General features: G+C 43.8%; 1 protein-coding gene across 1 annotated transcript in view; it reads right to left on the bottom strand.

Annotated features, from left to right (window-relative positions):
• Positions 1 to 15,687, bottom strand: part of IGFBP7 (insulin like growth factor binding protein 7) — a 75,331-nt gene extending 59,644 nt beyond the window's left edge. Inside the window, exon 1 of the mRNA XM_082653086.1 lies at positions 15,160 to 15,687. Coding sequence (XP_082509212.1) covers positions 15,160 to 15,634 — 475 coding nt within the window. The 5' untranslated portion in view covers positions 15,635 to 15,687. The remainder of the gene's footprint in view (positions 1 to 15,159) is intronic.
• Positions 15,688 to 16,049: the final 362 nt, after the last annotated feature.

The raw sequence follows: 16,049 nt of genomic DNA, 5'->3' as shown, positions 1-16,049 counted from the left end.
GGATGCACGTGCTTTGTATAAACCCCAATTCAATGATGTAAGCAGAGTTCTAGCTGATCTGAACTATTCCCGATGCCTGGCAGTCTTGGACGCAAACTAGATGAGTGGCAGGGCCTTCGGTTTTTTGGCCAGTTGTTACAAATTTCATAAATGGGAACTGGGCTGAAGGAACAACTCTCAATGGTCTCTATGCCATCAGAGTGGGGCAGTCACGAGAATAACCCAAGTCTGAAGATAATTAAAAAGTAATTCCAATGGCATATTGAAATGCTTTGCTTTTGGCCTTTTGTTTAAATTATTTTGGAGAGGCTAATTTTTAACCTGGAATCTACCAATGTCAACATGTATCAAAAAATGTTTAAATGTTCACACCTTTGAATCAGTAATTCTAATTTGCAATCTATTCTAAAGAAATAATGCAGAAGAAAGAAGATCTATATGTCCAAAGATGTGAATTTAAAGCTTGTTTTTGACAGAGGAAAACTGGGGTAAACTATGGCTCATTCAAATGCCTATGCAACATTGTAAATATTTATAAAATATTTTAAACACATGGAAAATAGTTACAAATGAAAAACAAGATGTAAAAAATATATGGATAGCACTATCAAAAATGGCTGTATAATACATGCCTAGAAAAACACTAGAATAAAATATAATAAAATATGAACTGCGTAGAATAAAAATATTAATGATTGATTTCAATGTATTCTACAGATTTCTTTAACATTTTTCTTCAATAACAAAGATCTTTATTGAAAATGAAATTAATTCTGGGAATTAACATTCCCAGAACACACAGCTGAAATTAAATGAACAAGGATATGTAAGTCCAGAATTTAAAACCCACTGTGGTTTGTCCGACAAGCTAAACATCTGATGGCTGTTTAGCAGCTGCAAAATATATCCTCCTGGTCTCAGTAGGTCACTGCCTCTGTTTAAAATTTTGCTTTTACACATTGCCAGGGAATTAGGTAGAGCAAAGTGAATTTACTGAGTTTTTTTCTTAGTGTTACCAAAGTATTTAAACACAATCTTAAAGATTCTTTTGGATCAATATTCTATACTTAGTTCAATTCTGAGCAAACAAAAATAAAATTCACTCGTCTCCTCTCCGGAATGGCACTTTGGGCAAAGTAATAGCTAATTCATTTATCTACTACACACCTAGCCATAGTTACATTCTTTATAAGCTCTTAAGTCTATAATTAAATTATGATGTATTCATAGGCCACAAACATGAATGTACTTTTGTTCATCTTTTCCCTTCCAGTATAAACTGCACAGAAAATAAATGCTTCCAATGATAAAGAGTTGAGTACATATGTGTGTGTATTCTTTGCTCCTATGCATTCTTATTAACCTGACTTACAAAGGGCTCTTTTATTTTAGTGTAAATGCCACTTCTGCCTTCCCACACTTTACCAACCACCAGATGGACCACAGGTTTGTAGGCTTCTTAGAGAAGGGACATTATCGTCCTCACCACTGCAAATTTCCTTATTATGGCACCTTGCACAGCATTTACAGAAAGCAGGCACTTGACTGACAGGGAAGTCATTATCATTTTCCACTTCTAATGACAGCGAGGACCAGGTAACCGTTGTTTCCCAAGTTACGTGATGCGTGAACTCATAGGAGCCAGGAGAGAGCCCGACTGCTAAGCGTAAACCTGGAGAGGGATGAGAGGCCCGGCTGCGGGCAAGGTGAGGGATGGCACCATGAGCCTGGCTCTGCGTGAGGGAAGGAAGGGCACCCAGGAGACCAGCTGGTGGTAAGGCTGGAGAGAGAAACGGGAGGACCTTCCTGCCACCCTACAAAGACTTAGTAAAATCTACACTTCTCATGAACGCCTTTGGGATGGGAGTCCTGCTTGCAGGTGGGTGCAGGGCAAAAATAAAGACTGATCACGGGGACAGTCAACACAGGGATAGCACATGTGTTTGTTAAACTAGGTCACGGGTCCAAGAATAATCTTCTAAGCACCTGCTTAGCACGCACCTCCAAGCACCAGAACTATGCAAAGGAGGCATAACCCATACGTGTGCTCTGCTTTCAGAAACCCTGGTAGTTCCCTATTGCTTGTCACTGATCTGACCCTTTCTAACAGTGTTGATCATCATTATTTGTGGGTTCCGTATCTGCGAATCCACCTACTTGCTAAAATTGATTGGTAACCCCCAAATCAAATCATCCTTGGACATGCACAGAGTGGCAAAAAACGTGAGGCCCAGCTGAGGTCGAACAAGGCGACACCCCCCTTCTCGTTCCTGGTCTCACACTGTAACCTTGCGGTCTATTTAGTGCCACTGAGAATTCAACAGTGAACAAAAAGGATAAAAAGCACTGGGCTCACGGGACTTATGTTCTAGTGACGCGACTGAAAGGTTGGATTGTGCGCGTTTAGGTGAATACTTAAAGTACTGCGGTACTCAAACTTTTATTAATACCAACAAGACCGATGGATGTAGAAATATTTTCATTGTGTCCGATTCAGATTACAGCACTGAAACAGTCAAGGAAGCAGTTAAGCCACCACGCTGCTTGTGTTGTATCGAGTGATCATGTCTTCTAGGGTTTCCGCTTCCTGCGGTGTACTAGATAGCCTGAAAAGTCATCCTGCTGTAAAACACGAGAAGCTGGATGAACTGAGCAAAAATTGGCCCATCATTACTATAATTATCCCGAGGAAACGATGCACCGCCTAGGTCACACGAAGTCTTTTAAGAACAATGGTTCCGAACCTCGCCTGGACATTAAATCATCTGGGGAGCTTTTAAAAGTCCTGCTGCCCAGATCACAAGCAAACTAATTAAACCAGCATCCTGGAGCGGCACTCAGGCATCAACAATTTTATAAAACTTCCTAGGTGATCTGGTGTCCAGCCAAGGTCAAGAACTACTGCTTTAGAAGGTGATAGGGTATATAGTGCATGGAGAGGCAGTAGTCCCAATGTTCTGTCAACTTCACTCAAAATTACCGACGCTGGGGAATCTGCAAAGTTATCCAGCTTCTTAAATCTCTTCTCCACAACCTCATTTCTTCTGCTTTCCCCCCTTATACTGGGAAGTGGATGCTATCACTTTTCAGATGGATGCAAAGAACCAACCTAAGTGGGTACCTTCCTGAGTCTAAATATGCCCGTTTATAGTTAAACATTTGAGTTTTTAAAATGAGTTCCCGCTAAGCTAAGGCTACATATGAAAGCCAAAGAAGGGACACGTGAATTGCAAACAAAAGACTTTATTATTTCCATCAATAAGTCTCTAAAAGTCAAGGGTAATACCCAATATGGACTTAATGGATACTAATCATACTCTTCCTCTGCCAATCTCTGTGTTTTTGGTTCACATTCCTCTTTGGAGACAATAACTCCATTTTTTTTTTTTTTTAAATGAACCAACCAGCAAAACCCCACAACATTTCCTATACATGTAGGGAAGAAATAGACCAGTAATTACTGAATTTGAGTGTCCTGAAAATCCAAAATGTCCTCTATACCTAAAAGGTGTTATTAGAAAATACTGTGTGTGACCTGCGCTCGAAGATGGAAATATTCCATGCTGTAAAAGCAAAGTGAATCCTCCGGCAGGTATCCTGCGGGGTTCCCATGTGATTGTGCATTTGGACTCTGGGATCTCTCCCCGATGGAGTAGGACTCCCTGTCCCGGAATCCTTGAAGCGCAAGAACAAGAGCTAGATGGAAGTTTCCAGGGATTTGTTTATAAGAACATTACACTGCTATTTTGTTTGCATAGATCTAAACACAGGTTTCAGATCTAACCTGGAGATAGTTTGGATTGGTCAAAGTTAAGACATCAAGACGTCACAGTCAAGGCACTTATAAACTAACTCATACCAGGGTTTATGATGCTAATAACAATAAAAACTGAAATGAAAACAGCATTTAATGAGACTTTACTATATGCCAGGTACCAGTGCTTTTCACGTATCTCACTTAAGCTCCCAACAACCCTAAGTGGCAGACAGTATTATTATACTTGATTTGCAAGTAAGAAAACTATGAATCAAGGAGGTTAGAGTCACACAAACAGTTAAGTGGCGGAGAGGAATTTGACTCAGGTGGTCCGAGTCCAAAGTTCACCCACTCACCCCTCTGCTGTATTTTCCCATGCATACCAGGCACATTTTGGTTTCTGGTGACCAGCATAGTCACAAGAGTTGAAGACAAGAGTCAGGCCTGGGGTCAGCCTTGGGGACCTGTTAAGCCCATGGTCACCATGGGATGTGGCCATCTCCCCAACCCTCTGGACTGGACCTGAGAGGGGTCACAGGGTTTGGGGCTGATTACACGGAATGGATTAGGCTCCTAAGACATCTGAAAAACTGCATCCCAAAGGAGTATCAAGAAGAGAAGGGACAGCCAACTCCTGGCTGACGTGGACCGAGCTGGCTGCGTTATAGGGGTGGCACACCAAGTGTCCGCGTCTTCATTGTCTTGTGGAGGAAGCCAGGAGATGGCTCATGAGTCTGGGGATGGAGTTGAGGAAGCAGATTGAGCAGAGCTCACCATTTATAAAGTTGCCGGCCAGGCTCTGTAGCTAAGAAAGGGGTGGGAGGTGGAGAAAGAACACCACATTTCTTTGCACTCAGTCAGACAGGAAAAAGGGGCAGCGTGTAATGACAGGCCAGGCAGAGCGGGTGAAAAGAAAGAGGCTTCAGGTGAGGCGGGGCTGACAACCTGCCCACATCACGACTGGGTCCTGAACAGGCCTGCCCTGGCCCTGACAGTTATCTTCTAGTGCATCAAAGGCTCGGCGGTGTAGAAACAGCCAAGCTGGATCAGCTTCTGTCTTCTGCTCTGCAGCTCTGATCTGAGACACACCTGAGCAGAGAGCGGCCTCTGGCTCCACAGTCCTGACCTGTCAAAACTCAGGCAGCATCTTCATCTCTGCCCCAGCCTGCCCTCTCCAGCTGGGCTGAGCATCTCTAATAAGCGGCCTCGCTGCACGGATCCCTGGCCTCACCTCCTCTAACTCAGAGCTGCACCGCCGCCTGGGCACTTCATTCTGGATCACGCGCTCTACGGCTTCCTGAGGGGTGTCCCCCGGAAGCCAGGGCTGCGGTGTAATTGCTGCAGCTGCTATTGAAATTCACTTTTGGATTTCCGTTCCCTGAGCAGAAAGTTCTGAAAGCTCCCAGGGAGAAGGGAGCAGGCTTTGCATCCTGCAGGCTTGGGCTATCCTGAAAATTCCTAAAGCCTCATTTCTGTGTGGTCTCTTTCAAAACCTTCTGAAGGTCCCAGGAGATCTATTTCTTGATAACTTTTTCTCCCTTGCTTGAGGTCGGGCCAGAAGAGAGCTGAACAGATGTCAGATCTGAAGCTTTCCCAATTCAACCAGTTGACCACCGGCCTGCTAATCTGCCCGAATGTAAATGAAATGTCTTTGAGCTTTTCTCACTCAGAGAAAAAGACAAGATTCCAAAAAAGCGAGAGACATCCCTTCTTCAAGAAAAACAACATGAAAGAACAGGGTGATTGGAGTCAGCTGCATTTCTGCCTGTTAGAATATTAAAGTGTGCGTGTCTTCCTCTTTCTCATAAAGTCACAATGGATTACCTTGAGTTCTCAAACTCCTACATGGATTTTTCCTTCTTCTGCCAGTTGTCACTTGACTGACAAAAAATATGCTTCAGTCCCTAAAAATGCAAATTCCCTGAAGAGAGTACTGACCTACAATGAACTACAGCTGAGACGTGGAGTAAATGTTATTATCCCAGCTAGGAATATTGATGGCTCCATGCTGGGGGCAGGCCTCAGTCAGCACTCGGGGCTAAAACCTCAGGTGAAAGCACACACTTGAGCGTGTTGACAGTTATCTTAGTGATTTTCTCCTATATCCTGCTTGGAGTTACCAGAAAGGCCTGGCCAGTGATCAAACACCACACACAAACGTTATACCCCAAGAGGTCCTGCTTGGGAAAATATCCAGGCCAGCTGCCCCCAGCATACTGGATCTTTAAGAGCCTCTTGGTTGCAATTAAAGACACTGGCTCTCTGACTTCCAATCTGGCCCTGGAAGGGCTGACTCTAGACTGGGCTCAGGGATCTGTACAAAGGCGCCCCAGAGACACTCATTCATTGAAGACATACCATCTTTTGCTGAATATATTATGACATTTATTACAAGGTGTACCACATTACCACAAAAAGCTAATTAAACTATGATATCAACTCTGTTATCATATAGAATTTCTCTTTTATGCTATTGAAAGAGCTCTTTTAGAGCAGTTTAGACGGGAATGTATCACATATCCCCCTTGTCGATTCATCAAAAGGCAAACAGAAGCAAGATAAATTCATTAAGCTCTTCCTAATGCTTTTTCACACCCAAGAGTTTGACTTTGTGAATCCCTTTTGTTTTAAGCTGTTAATTTGGAAATAATTTTAGGTTTACAGAAGAGAAAGACACTGTGCACACAGAGCCGATGCCACTGGGTCTGCATGCCACACTGTGAACAGCAAGGCTGTAGCAGAATTCCTAGATTTATGTACCAGAACTGCTAGTTACTGGCTGTGTGATGGCTGACCTTCAGTTCCTTATTTGGAAACTGGGATAATCATTCCCCTTATCTTCCAAGGCTGTTGTGAGGTTTTGGAGGAAACATCCACAGAAACCCTAAGTGCTGCACAAACATCAGTTATCATTAACACACCCTACAAGGCACTATGTAGGGTTCTGGTCCCAAAGGAGTTTACAGTCCAGTCAATAACGGTTCTTTGCATTTATTTGGTGCCGCACAGTTTTACAGGGACTTCATATCCATTCTATAATCTGACCTGCGCATTGATCCTGTGAAGTAGGTAGACTATACTGTGCCTTCATTTATTATATATGTTACCCTGAGGTTTGGAGGGGGTTCCTTTCTCATAGTGGTAAACTCTACTTTGAGCACGTTGGCTTGTCCTTGGCCTTGCCAACACTCTTACTGTAAGTAACTTCAGATCATGTGAACGGGGCTTTGTCAACAGTGGGTTACTAGGTCTGTCTAACCTGGTCTGAACCTTTCTTACTTTTCAGACACCAAACTTTGCAACCTGGACCTGCTTTGGGGCCCAGGCAATTTCATGGATGCCTCCTCTCTCTGGGAACCCACTGCTTGGTGGAGGCCCTGAGCGGGTGGGGCTCTTGCTAGCTCCAGCTCTTTCTAATTAACCTCACCCTGCTTTCCTCCTAGGATGGTTAAGTCAATTCAACAGATAAGCATTTTCAAAGGCACCGGATCACTTGCCATTAAACCAGCTTGGGATAAAACAGAATTCAACCATTTTACACATTAATTTTCAGCCAAGAATAAAACACCCCTCCCTCCATTATCAACCTGTTTTTTGTTTTTTTTTCTCCTGACCTCCTCACTTTCTCTTGGAGACTTCATGGGGGTAGTGGGATACTGGTGGGGTGATGGTCTATGATCAACCTGAAAAATCCACACAAGTCAGGCTTGGCAAAGCTTTCCTTAGAGATTTCTATAGTCCCTCCCACTCTCCTACCCCCCTCATAAAGAGTAAAGGACTCACTGGGAAATCTTTAAAATTTCCTAAAGTAACTAGACTCATTCATTTACATATTCCTAAGTCTGCTTCCATCTCAAAGCTTTTTAACGGTGCCACTCCCGGATCTAAACTACAAAAAACGTTAGTCATATGTTCCCTGGCTTAAAAATTCTTTTGACAATAATTCACCTTTTTTTTGTTTTTTTTTCAAACAGTTGCTAAAAACAAGATGTTATTTATCTTACAATTAAAAACACAGATGAGGTGAGATCATTTGTGGGGTAGCTTGAGGTAAAGGAAGCACCATAATCTTATCCACTGTGGGGAGGAATTTAGAATGAGGGAAGGCTGGCTGGCCTTGGACCCTATCCAAGGGAGTTCTGTCACTAAACTACCCAAAAGAGAGCCTTATAAGGCAGTTTCTTCTAGAAGGCAAGTCTGTAATAAACCCTGAGGGCAGGCTCTAGAGAAAGATGGAAATCGTATCTAAGGGCATCAAATAAATGCCTTCTCAGCTCAATCACTCCGTAGCGTAGGTCTAGAGTGCAAAAGATCTTAAAAGTTATAACATCCTCTCCCAGACACTTCCCCTCCTCCCTTACCAAGCTGAGAGATAACCTAAAAGGGAATCTTGGAAACAGAATTCTCCTGACTCCCACATAGCACTTACAGTATCCAACAGCTTTTATTGCAAGTTCTTCCTGGTGTGCAATTTAAATGTGCCTTGTGGCTATTTAATTCCAGCCTGTTAATTCCTCTCCCAAAGAGCTGTAGAACAGTAGGTCAGGCACCTTCCATTTAATTCCCAAACCACAAAGAAACATTAACTTGTTCTTTCGATTACATTCCTTTAAAAGAATCTTGTGTGCGTGTGTGTGTGTGTGTGTGTGTGTTTGAAACTCTTGTATTTTATTTTTTTAACATCTTTATTGGAGTATAATTGCTTCACAATGGTGTGTTAGTTTCTGCTGTATAACAAAGTGAATCAGCTATACATATACATATATCCCCGTATCTCTTCCTTCTTGCATCTCCCTCCCTCCTACCCTCCCCATCCCACCGCTCTAGGTGGTCACAAAGCACCCAAGCTGATCTCCCTGTGCTATGCGGCTGCTTCCCACTAGCTATCTATTTTACGTTTGGTAGTGTGTATATGTCCATGCCACTGTCTCACTTTGTCCCAGCTTACCCTTCCCCCTCCCCGTATCCTCAAGTCCATTCTCTAGACTTTTAAAAGAATCTTAAGGCAACCTATGGAATAGGAGAAAATATTTGCAAATGATGCAACCAACAAGGGCTTAATTTCCAAAATATACAAACACCTTACACAACTCAAACACAAAAACCCAAACAACTCAGTCGAAAAATGGGCAGAAGACCTAAATAGACATTTCTCCAAAGAAGCCATACAGATGGCCAAGAGGCACATGAAAAGATGCTCAACATCACTAATTATTAGAGAAATGCAAATCAAAACTACAATGAGGTATCACCTCACACCAGTCAGAATGGCCATCGTTAAAAAGTCTATAAATAAAAAATGCTGGAGAGGGTGTGGAGAAAAGGAAACCCTCTTGCACTGTTGGTGGGAATGTAAATTGATACAGCCACTATGGAGAACAGTACAGAGGTTCCTCAGAAAACTAAAAATAGAATTACCATATGACCCAGCAATCCCACTCCTGGCCATTCATCCAGACAAAACTCTAATCCAAAAAGATACAAGCACCACTATGTTCATAGCAGCACCATTCACGATAGCCAAGACATGGAAACAACCTAAATGTCCATCAACAAATGAATGGATGAAGAAGATGTGGTACATATATACAATGGAATACTACTTGGCCATAAAAAAGAACAAAATAATGCCATTTGCAGCAACATGGATGCAACTAGAGATTATCATACTAAGTGAAGTCAGAAACAGAAAGACAAATACCCTATGATATCCACTTATATATGGTATCTAAAATATGACACAAATGAACCTATCTACAAAACAGACTCACAGACATAGAGAACAGACTTGTGGTTGCCCAGGTGGGGGGAGGGGAGGGATGGACCGGGAGTTTGGGGTTAGTTGATGCAAACTATTACGTATAGAATGGATAAACAACAAGGTCCTACTGCATAGCACAGGGAACTATATTCAACATCATGACATAAACCATAATGGAAAAGAATACAAAAAAGAATGTATATATATGTATAACTGAGTCACTTTGCCATACAGCAGAAATTAACACATTGTAGATCAACTGTACTTCAATAAAAAAATAATTTAAAAAAAGAATCTTAAGTCCTTTAAGACCTTCTTCAAGGCTGCCTATTTTATTTTCTAAAGCTTCTTCAGGTTTTCAATTCTTTCCTAAGATGCAGTGATTAAAACTGGGTAAAGGGATAAGAACGAACCAACAACTCACTCAACTTTCTGGAACTTTCTGTCTGAAAAAGGGCAACTGAAGCCAGAAGAATATTTTAAAGCATTTCTATTGGGCTGGGGTAGACTCTTTGAGATGTGACTTTTTCTGATTCTGATCTAAAAGCGAGGTGAGTCAATGTCAGATGTATTCCCTGGTCTACACATCAGACAGGCAGAAGATGCAAGGAGAGAAGAGGGCAGACATGCAGCAGAGCCCATTGCCTGCATTTCCAATGAGAAGGCATTTTGAGAGGAGTCCTGTGTTTAATCAACAAATATTTAGGGAGTGTCCAACCATTAGCCAGCCACTGTGTTTATGAAGAATAATCAAGATGGAGTCCCTCTTCTAGGATGCTCCCAGTCTAGTGGGGAAGACAGACATTCAAAGAGCTCTTTGGAGTCAGTGGAAGATGCTGTACCAACTAGAAGAGTTCTTTCTCTCCTCAGGAGCTCTGTTCCCTTTCCTGAAATCCTCACGAGGGTCCTCGGCATGGCTTGGCCCACCTCACTTAATACTGCTCAACCATCCCTAAGTCTCTATCCTTTGCCCTGGTGTACATTCTTTACAGCACATACTACTACATGAAAGTATCTGTTTACTTGTTTCTGTCTAAAGCTTATGGTAAATGCCACAAGAGAGGGATCTTGTCTATCTCATTCAAGTCTGCTTACCCCGACAACAGAAGAGTGCCTGGCAAATTCATATATTCATTCATTCATTCAACATATATTCAAAGCATCTACTAGTGCCAGGCACTGATCTCGGCCCTTGAGGATAGAACAGGGAGCAAGAATTCCCTTCCCTCCTGGAGCTTACTTTCAAGTTGAATAACGACAACAGTAAACATTCATTGAGTGCTTTCTATGGATTATCTTATTGAATCCTCACAACAATTCTATGAGATAGGTATGATTATAATCGTTATATTATAGGTGAGTAACCAAGGCCCAGAGAGGTCAAGGAACATGCTCAAAGCTCAGTAAGTGGCAGGGTTAAGATTTACACTCAGGGAGTCTGGTTCTAGAGTTCTGCATCTTAACTATTCTGCTAGAATGTCTCTTGTTCACATATACACAGTACATGTGCAATGAATATTGTTTAAAAAATTGCTAGAGGGCAGAGGAGCTGAATAGGTATTTTTCCAAAGAAGACATACAGATGGCCAATAGGCACATAAAAAGATGTTCAACATCACTAATTATTAGGGAAATGCAAATCAAAACCACAATGAGCTATCACCTCAAACCTGTGTCAGAATGGCTATTATCAGAAGAGGATGTGGAGAAAAGGCAACCTTTGTACACTGTTGGTGGGAATGTATATTGGTGCAACCACTATGGAAAACAGTATGGATATTCCTCAAAAAATTAAGAATAGAACTACCATACAATTCTACTATCCCACTTCTGGCTATTTACCTAAAGAATAAGAAAACACTAATTTGAAAAGAAATACACACCTTATGTTCATCACAGCATTATTTACAACAGCCAAGATACGGAAACAATGTTAAGCGCCCATCCATGCATGAATGGATAAAGATGTGGTACATATACACAATGGAATACCACTCAGCCATAAAAAAGGTGAAATCTTGTCATTGGCAACAACATGGATGGACCTTGAGGGTATTGTGCTAAGTAAAGTAAGTCAGACGGAGAAGGATAAATATTGTATGATTTCACTCATATGTGGAATCTAGAAAAAATAAAACCCTAAAATAAATAAACAAAGCAAACAAAAATAAACATGTAGATACAGAGAACATAGCAGTGGTTACCAGAGGGGGTAGGGTGGGGGAGATGGCAAAATGGGTAAAGGGGGTCAACTGTATGGTGACAGATGGAAACGAAATTTTTGGTGGTGAGCACCCTGTTGGGTATACAGAAGTAGAAACATAATATTGTATACGTGAAACTTATCTAATGTTATAAATTAATGTTACGCCAATAAAAAATTTTAAAAAGTAACACCCTCCACCCCCCCCCACAAAATGTATAAACAGAATCAGAACATAAAAAAAAGTCTGGGGTCTTCCCTGGTGGCGCAGTGGTTGAGAGTCCGCCTGCCGATGCAGGGGACACGGGTTTGTGCACCGGTCCGGGAAGATCCCACATGCCACGGAGCGGCTGGGCCCGTGAGCCATGGCCGCTGAGCCTGCGCGTCCGGAGCCTGTGCTCCGCAACGGGAGAGGCCACAACAGCGAGAGGCCCGAGTACCGCAAAAAAAAAAAAAAAAAAAAAAAAAAGTCTGGAAGCCTACACAGAGCTGCAAAAGAACAAAGACATCATTATGGGGGGTGGAGAGGGGAAAGACAAGGGGTTTCACAAAGAAAGTGACACCAGCTGATCCTTCAAGGCTAAGAGTTCAAAGGGTGGAAAGATAAGTGAGGGTGTGATTATAAACAACAGCAAAGAGCAAACAATTACGGTGGCCGGACCACAAAGGGGGTTGGACAGAAGAGGCCAAAATAAGAGTTATTGCTAGGTAGTTTTTTAACTTGCTACTAAAGGTACTAGCAAGGAAGACCCTTAAGAGTGAATTCTGATTCCACAAATAAAAATTAATTCTAAGGAAGAAGAGGGGATGGGACCCAAAGGAAACAAGGGATTGCCAAGCTCAGCTATAACGGACCATGAACAAAAGGAGTAACCAAGAACCGGAATAAAGGAGCACCATGTTCTCTTCTAACTGTGAGATTTTATTACACATCTTGGTGTCTCTGTTAACTTTTTATTAAACTGAATTTTCAAATCTCCTCTTCCAGTTTCGCATGACTTCAGGGACTGAATAAGATCTAATGGCACTAAATTAATAATAACAGTTTTAGATTTGAGATTATTACGTCACTACCTTTTAGATAGATTTTTTTTTAAGAAAGATGGCTTTGCCTCTTATCACAGAGGCACAGAAAACAAGCAGACCAAGGTCTCTCCACAGAAGGTGGGTAAGTGTTGACCTCAGAAAAGAAGGGACTGGGAAAAGATTCAGAGTGGCTCCAGGGCAAGCACTCTGGGAGGTAGGTTTGTAACTTGCACGGATACTTTGTTAATCAACAAGTCCAGAACTGTTTTGTGCATCCTCAGCTGTAAAGCATCTTAGCACAGTGCTGACACCTGACAGATGCTCAATAAATGCGGGTTAAATGAGACCAATCACCAGAAGGAATGATGCCCCCTCCCTCTCAATACTTGAGGAAGCATAAAGTTTCTTCCGCGGGTAGAAGAAGAACCCTTTCTAGGCTGGAAGAACCTAGAAAATGCATTTCCTATTCTTTGCAAAGCCCCAATTCTAAATGGCACAGAAGTTAATGGCACTCTGATGGGTTTGCTTCTATAATTGTTAAAACACTTCCAGGAGTCAGCAGAAATATATTAGGAGATCTGGCTTTAGCCCCATTTATCTCTGCTGTGGAAAAGTACTCTGGTGGACCTCACATTCTTTTCTGCTCTCCCTGGCATTCTTCTATAAATGGCCCGAGGCACTAGACCCCTTATCTCTAAATTTAGGTTGGGAAGAAAGGTTAATCTATGACAAGGTTTCCAGTTTTAGATGCTATTTCTCTTAACATTTTCCCCAAACATAAAGAAAAACTAGGTCTGTACCCTCCTGAGGTTTGCACTCTAGAGATGCTGAGGATCTGCTTTTCATGATAATGAGGTTATATGACTAGTTCTATATGACTATCAGTCTCAATATTTTATAATTGCACTGTGTGAGGGTTTAGAGATGTAAATAGCACGAGAGAAGATGGATAAAACTAGCTACAGGCTAGAATTGACAATAATACTTAAATAATCACCAAGCTATCCTTCTGCTCTGATAAGGCAAGTTCCAGTGATTTGGAAAGACTGGGGAAAAATTCCCCTTGGAATGTGTAAGAAAAATGTCAATATTTGGAGTGAATTCTTAAGCTATGCTCATTTCTCTTTTCATGGTGTGACTGATAAATTAGACCCAAAGGACTGTTTCTGTGGGGAAAGTGTGTGATTATTTTGGATTGTGATTTAAGTTTAAGGTGATGATAATATAGTTAACAGTAAGCTGGTTACACTATTTAAGGCTTTCAATAGTGAACTCTGAAATCAGTGGCAGATGACCTATTAGCCATGTGGACTTCTGGGAAAAACTAAAAAAAAAAAAGAATTACTTGGAAAGCTTGGAGAAAGTCTGAACTGTGTTAAAGAAGCAACTGCTTCTGTCATTTCAGGAGAACTGCCTCTTCTCTCCCTTTTTCCTACCTTGGCTGGGACCAGGAGAGAGACTGCCAAGGTTGCATTTCTAACCTTCCCTTGAAACTACTGCCTAAGCAGACATTAGAATTAAAAGCTCTTTTTTTTTTCTTTTTTGCAAGTCCAGACTCTATTTTCCCCTTTCATTTATGGCAAGCCTGGACTTGTTTGGAATAAAATAAACGATCAAACATAACCTCAAAGGCATTCCTGCTGAACAGTGCATCCTGGGGACAAATTACACAAGAAAGGAAAAAGAAAAACAAAATGGTCATAAGGTTCACAACACAAACGACATCATAAAAACATCCTTCAAAGAGTTTGTATTTTTTCGCCCACAAATAATTAGCTAGTTAGATTACTGTTTGAGAATCTGTAACTTCCAGTAAGTGAATTATTTTCCTTAATATTAAGAAACCATGAAATCCAATTTTTAAAATTCTTACAATCTAACCAATCAAACATGGGACAAACAACTTCTCTCTGAAAGTCCTTATACTGTATTTCATCGTCAAACGCCTTTCTCCTATCTCTTGACTTCATCTCTATACACTCAAGCCAAGAAAGAATGGAGAGAAAATGACATTTTTGGGTTCCTAGAAGAGTGGGGGCAGCTTTTGCGAATCAACTTGCCGGCTGTTAGCATGAGCTGGGTGAGCTTTGGGGACGGGAGAATCTGTGGTATCTGGAAATCTTTTTTATACATACACTCGCCCTGCAAGTCCTCACTTTCTTGGCGCACGCATCAATCTCTCAAAACCACCAAAAAAAGAGAAGGGGAGGCGTCGCCCATCCCTCCCGGCATCACGCGGCTGCCAACTCCCCCCTCCCCGAGTCTGCCCGGATGCCCACGGGAGAAGCCGCGGGAACCAGCCAGGTGCGCCGGCCGCGGACGCCCTGTCGGCTCTTCCCCGCAAGGCAGCGCCTGGTTCTCCCCGCCCGGCGGGGCGGGGTCGGAGTCGGAGGGGAAAGCGCACATGCCCACCTTGCTCGCAGGTGCCCTTGCTGACCTGGGTGATAGCCTTCTCCCCGCGGCTCTCGGCCTTCAGGCTGGCGGCGCGCAGCTGGCAGCCGCTGGGGTAGGTGATGCCGTTGCTGCCGCACACCGGGTAGCGGCTCTTGCACACGCACACGCCGCTCACCTCCGGGCCGCCGGCTGCTGCCCCGGCTTTACCCTTCCGCCTCTTGCGGCTCTTCACGCACTCCATCCCCGGCGCGCAGTGCCCCCTGCCGGCGCCGCTGCCCCCGCACGGCTCGCCCTCGCCGCGGGCGCACACCGGGCAGCAGCCGCACGCGTCGCGGGTCTCGCCCAGCTGGCAGCCCCGCGGGGGCAGGGGCGGGCAGGCGGCCGGCTCGCAGGGGCCGCAGGCGTCCGAAGAGGAGGAAGAGGAGAGGGGCAGAAGCAGGAGCAGCAGCCCGGCTGCACCGAGGAGCAAGGCGGACAGCGGCGGCCGCTCCATGGCGTGAAGCGTGGGCGGCGGCGGGAGCGTGAGTGAGGCGCGTCCCGCCGGCCAGCGCTTTAAATCCGGCGCCCCGCCCGCCCGGGCCGCGGGAACCACACCCCCCGGGCGGCTAGAGCTTGGCCGCCTCGTCCGCACCGCCCCTCCCGGGACCGCGGGGCTCGAGCGCGCCCCTGCTGGCGGGGCATCCGCTGGGCCCGGGAACGCTCCGTCTCACGCCTCTTCGCTTTTGGTTTTGGCTCTGAGCGCACCCCGCCGGCTGCTGCTGAGCCCCCTGCTCCCGAGGGCTGCACCCCGTCCTTTGGGGCTCTCCCGCAGTGAAGACAGTTCCCTCCCCTCTGGTCCCTCTACTCTCGCAGTCCGGGCATTCATACTTATTAACAACAGCTTTGAGATGACCCCATGTGTAATCCAT

Source organism: Grampus griseus, assembly GCF_964374135.1.
Source record: "Grampus griseus genome assembly, chromosome: 4".
NCBI classification, from domain to species: Eukaryota; Metazoa; Chordata; class Mammalia; order Artiodactyla; family Delphinidae; genus Grampus; species Grampus griseus.
Note: the sequence above shows the minus strand (reverse complement) of the source record. Positions and strands in the feature narration are given on the sequence as shown.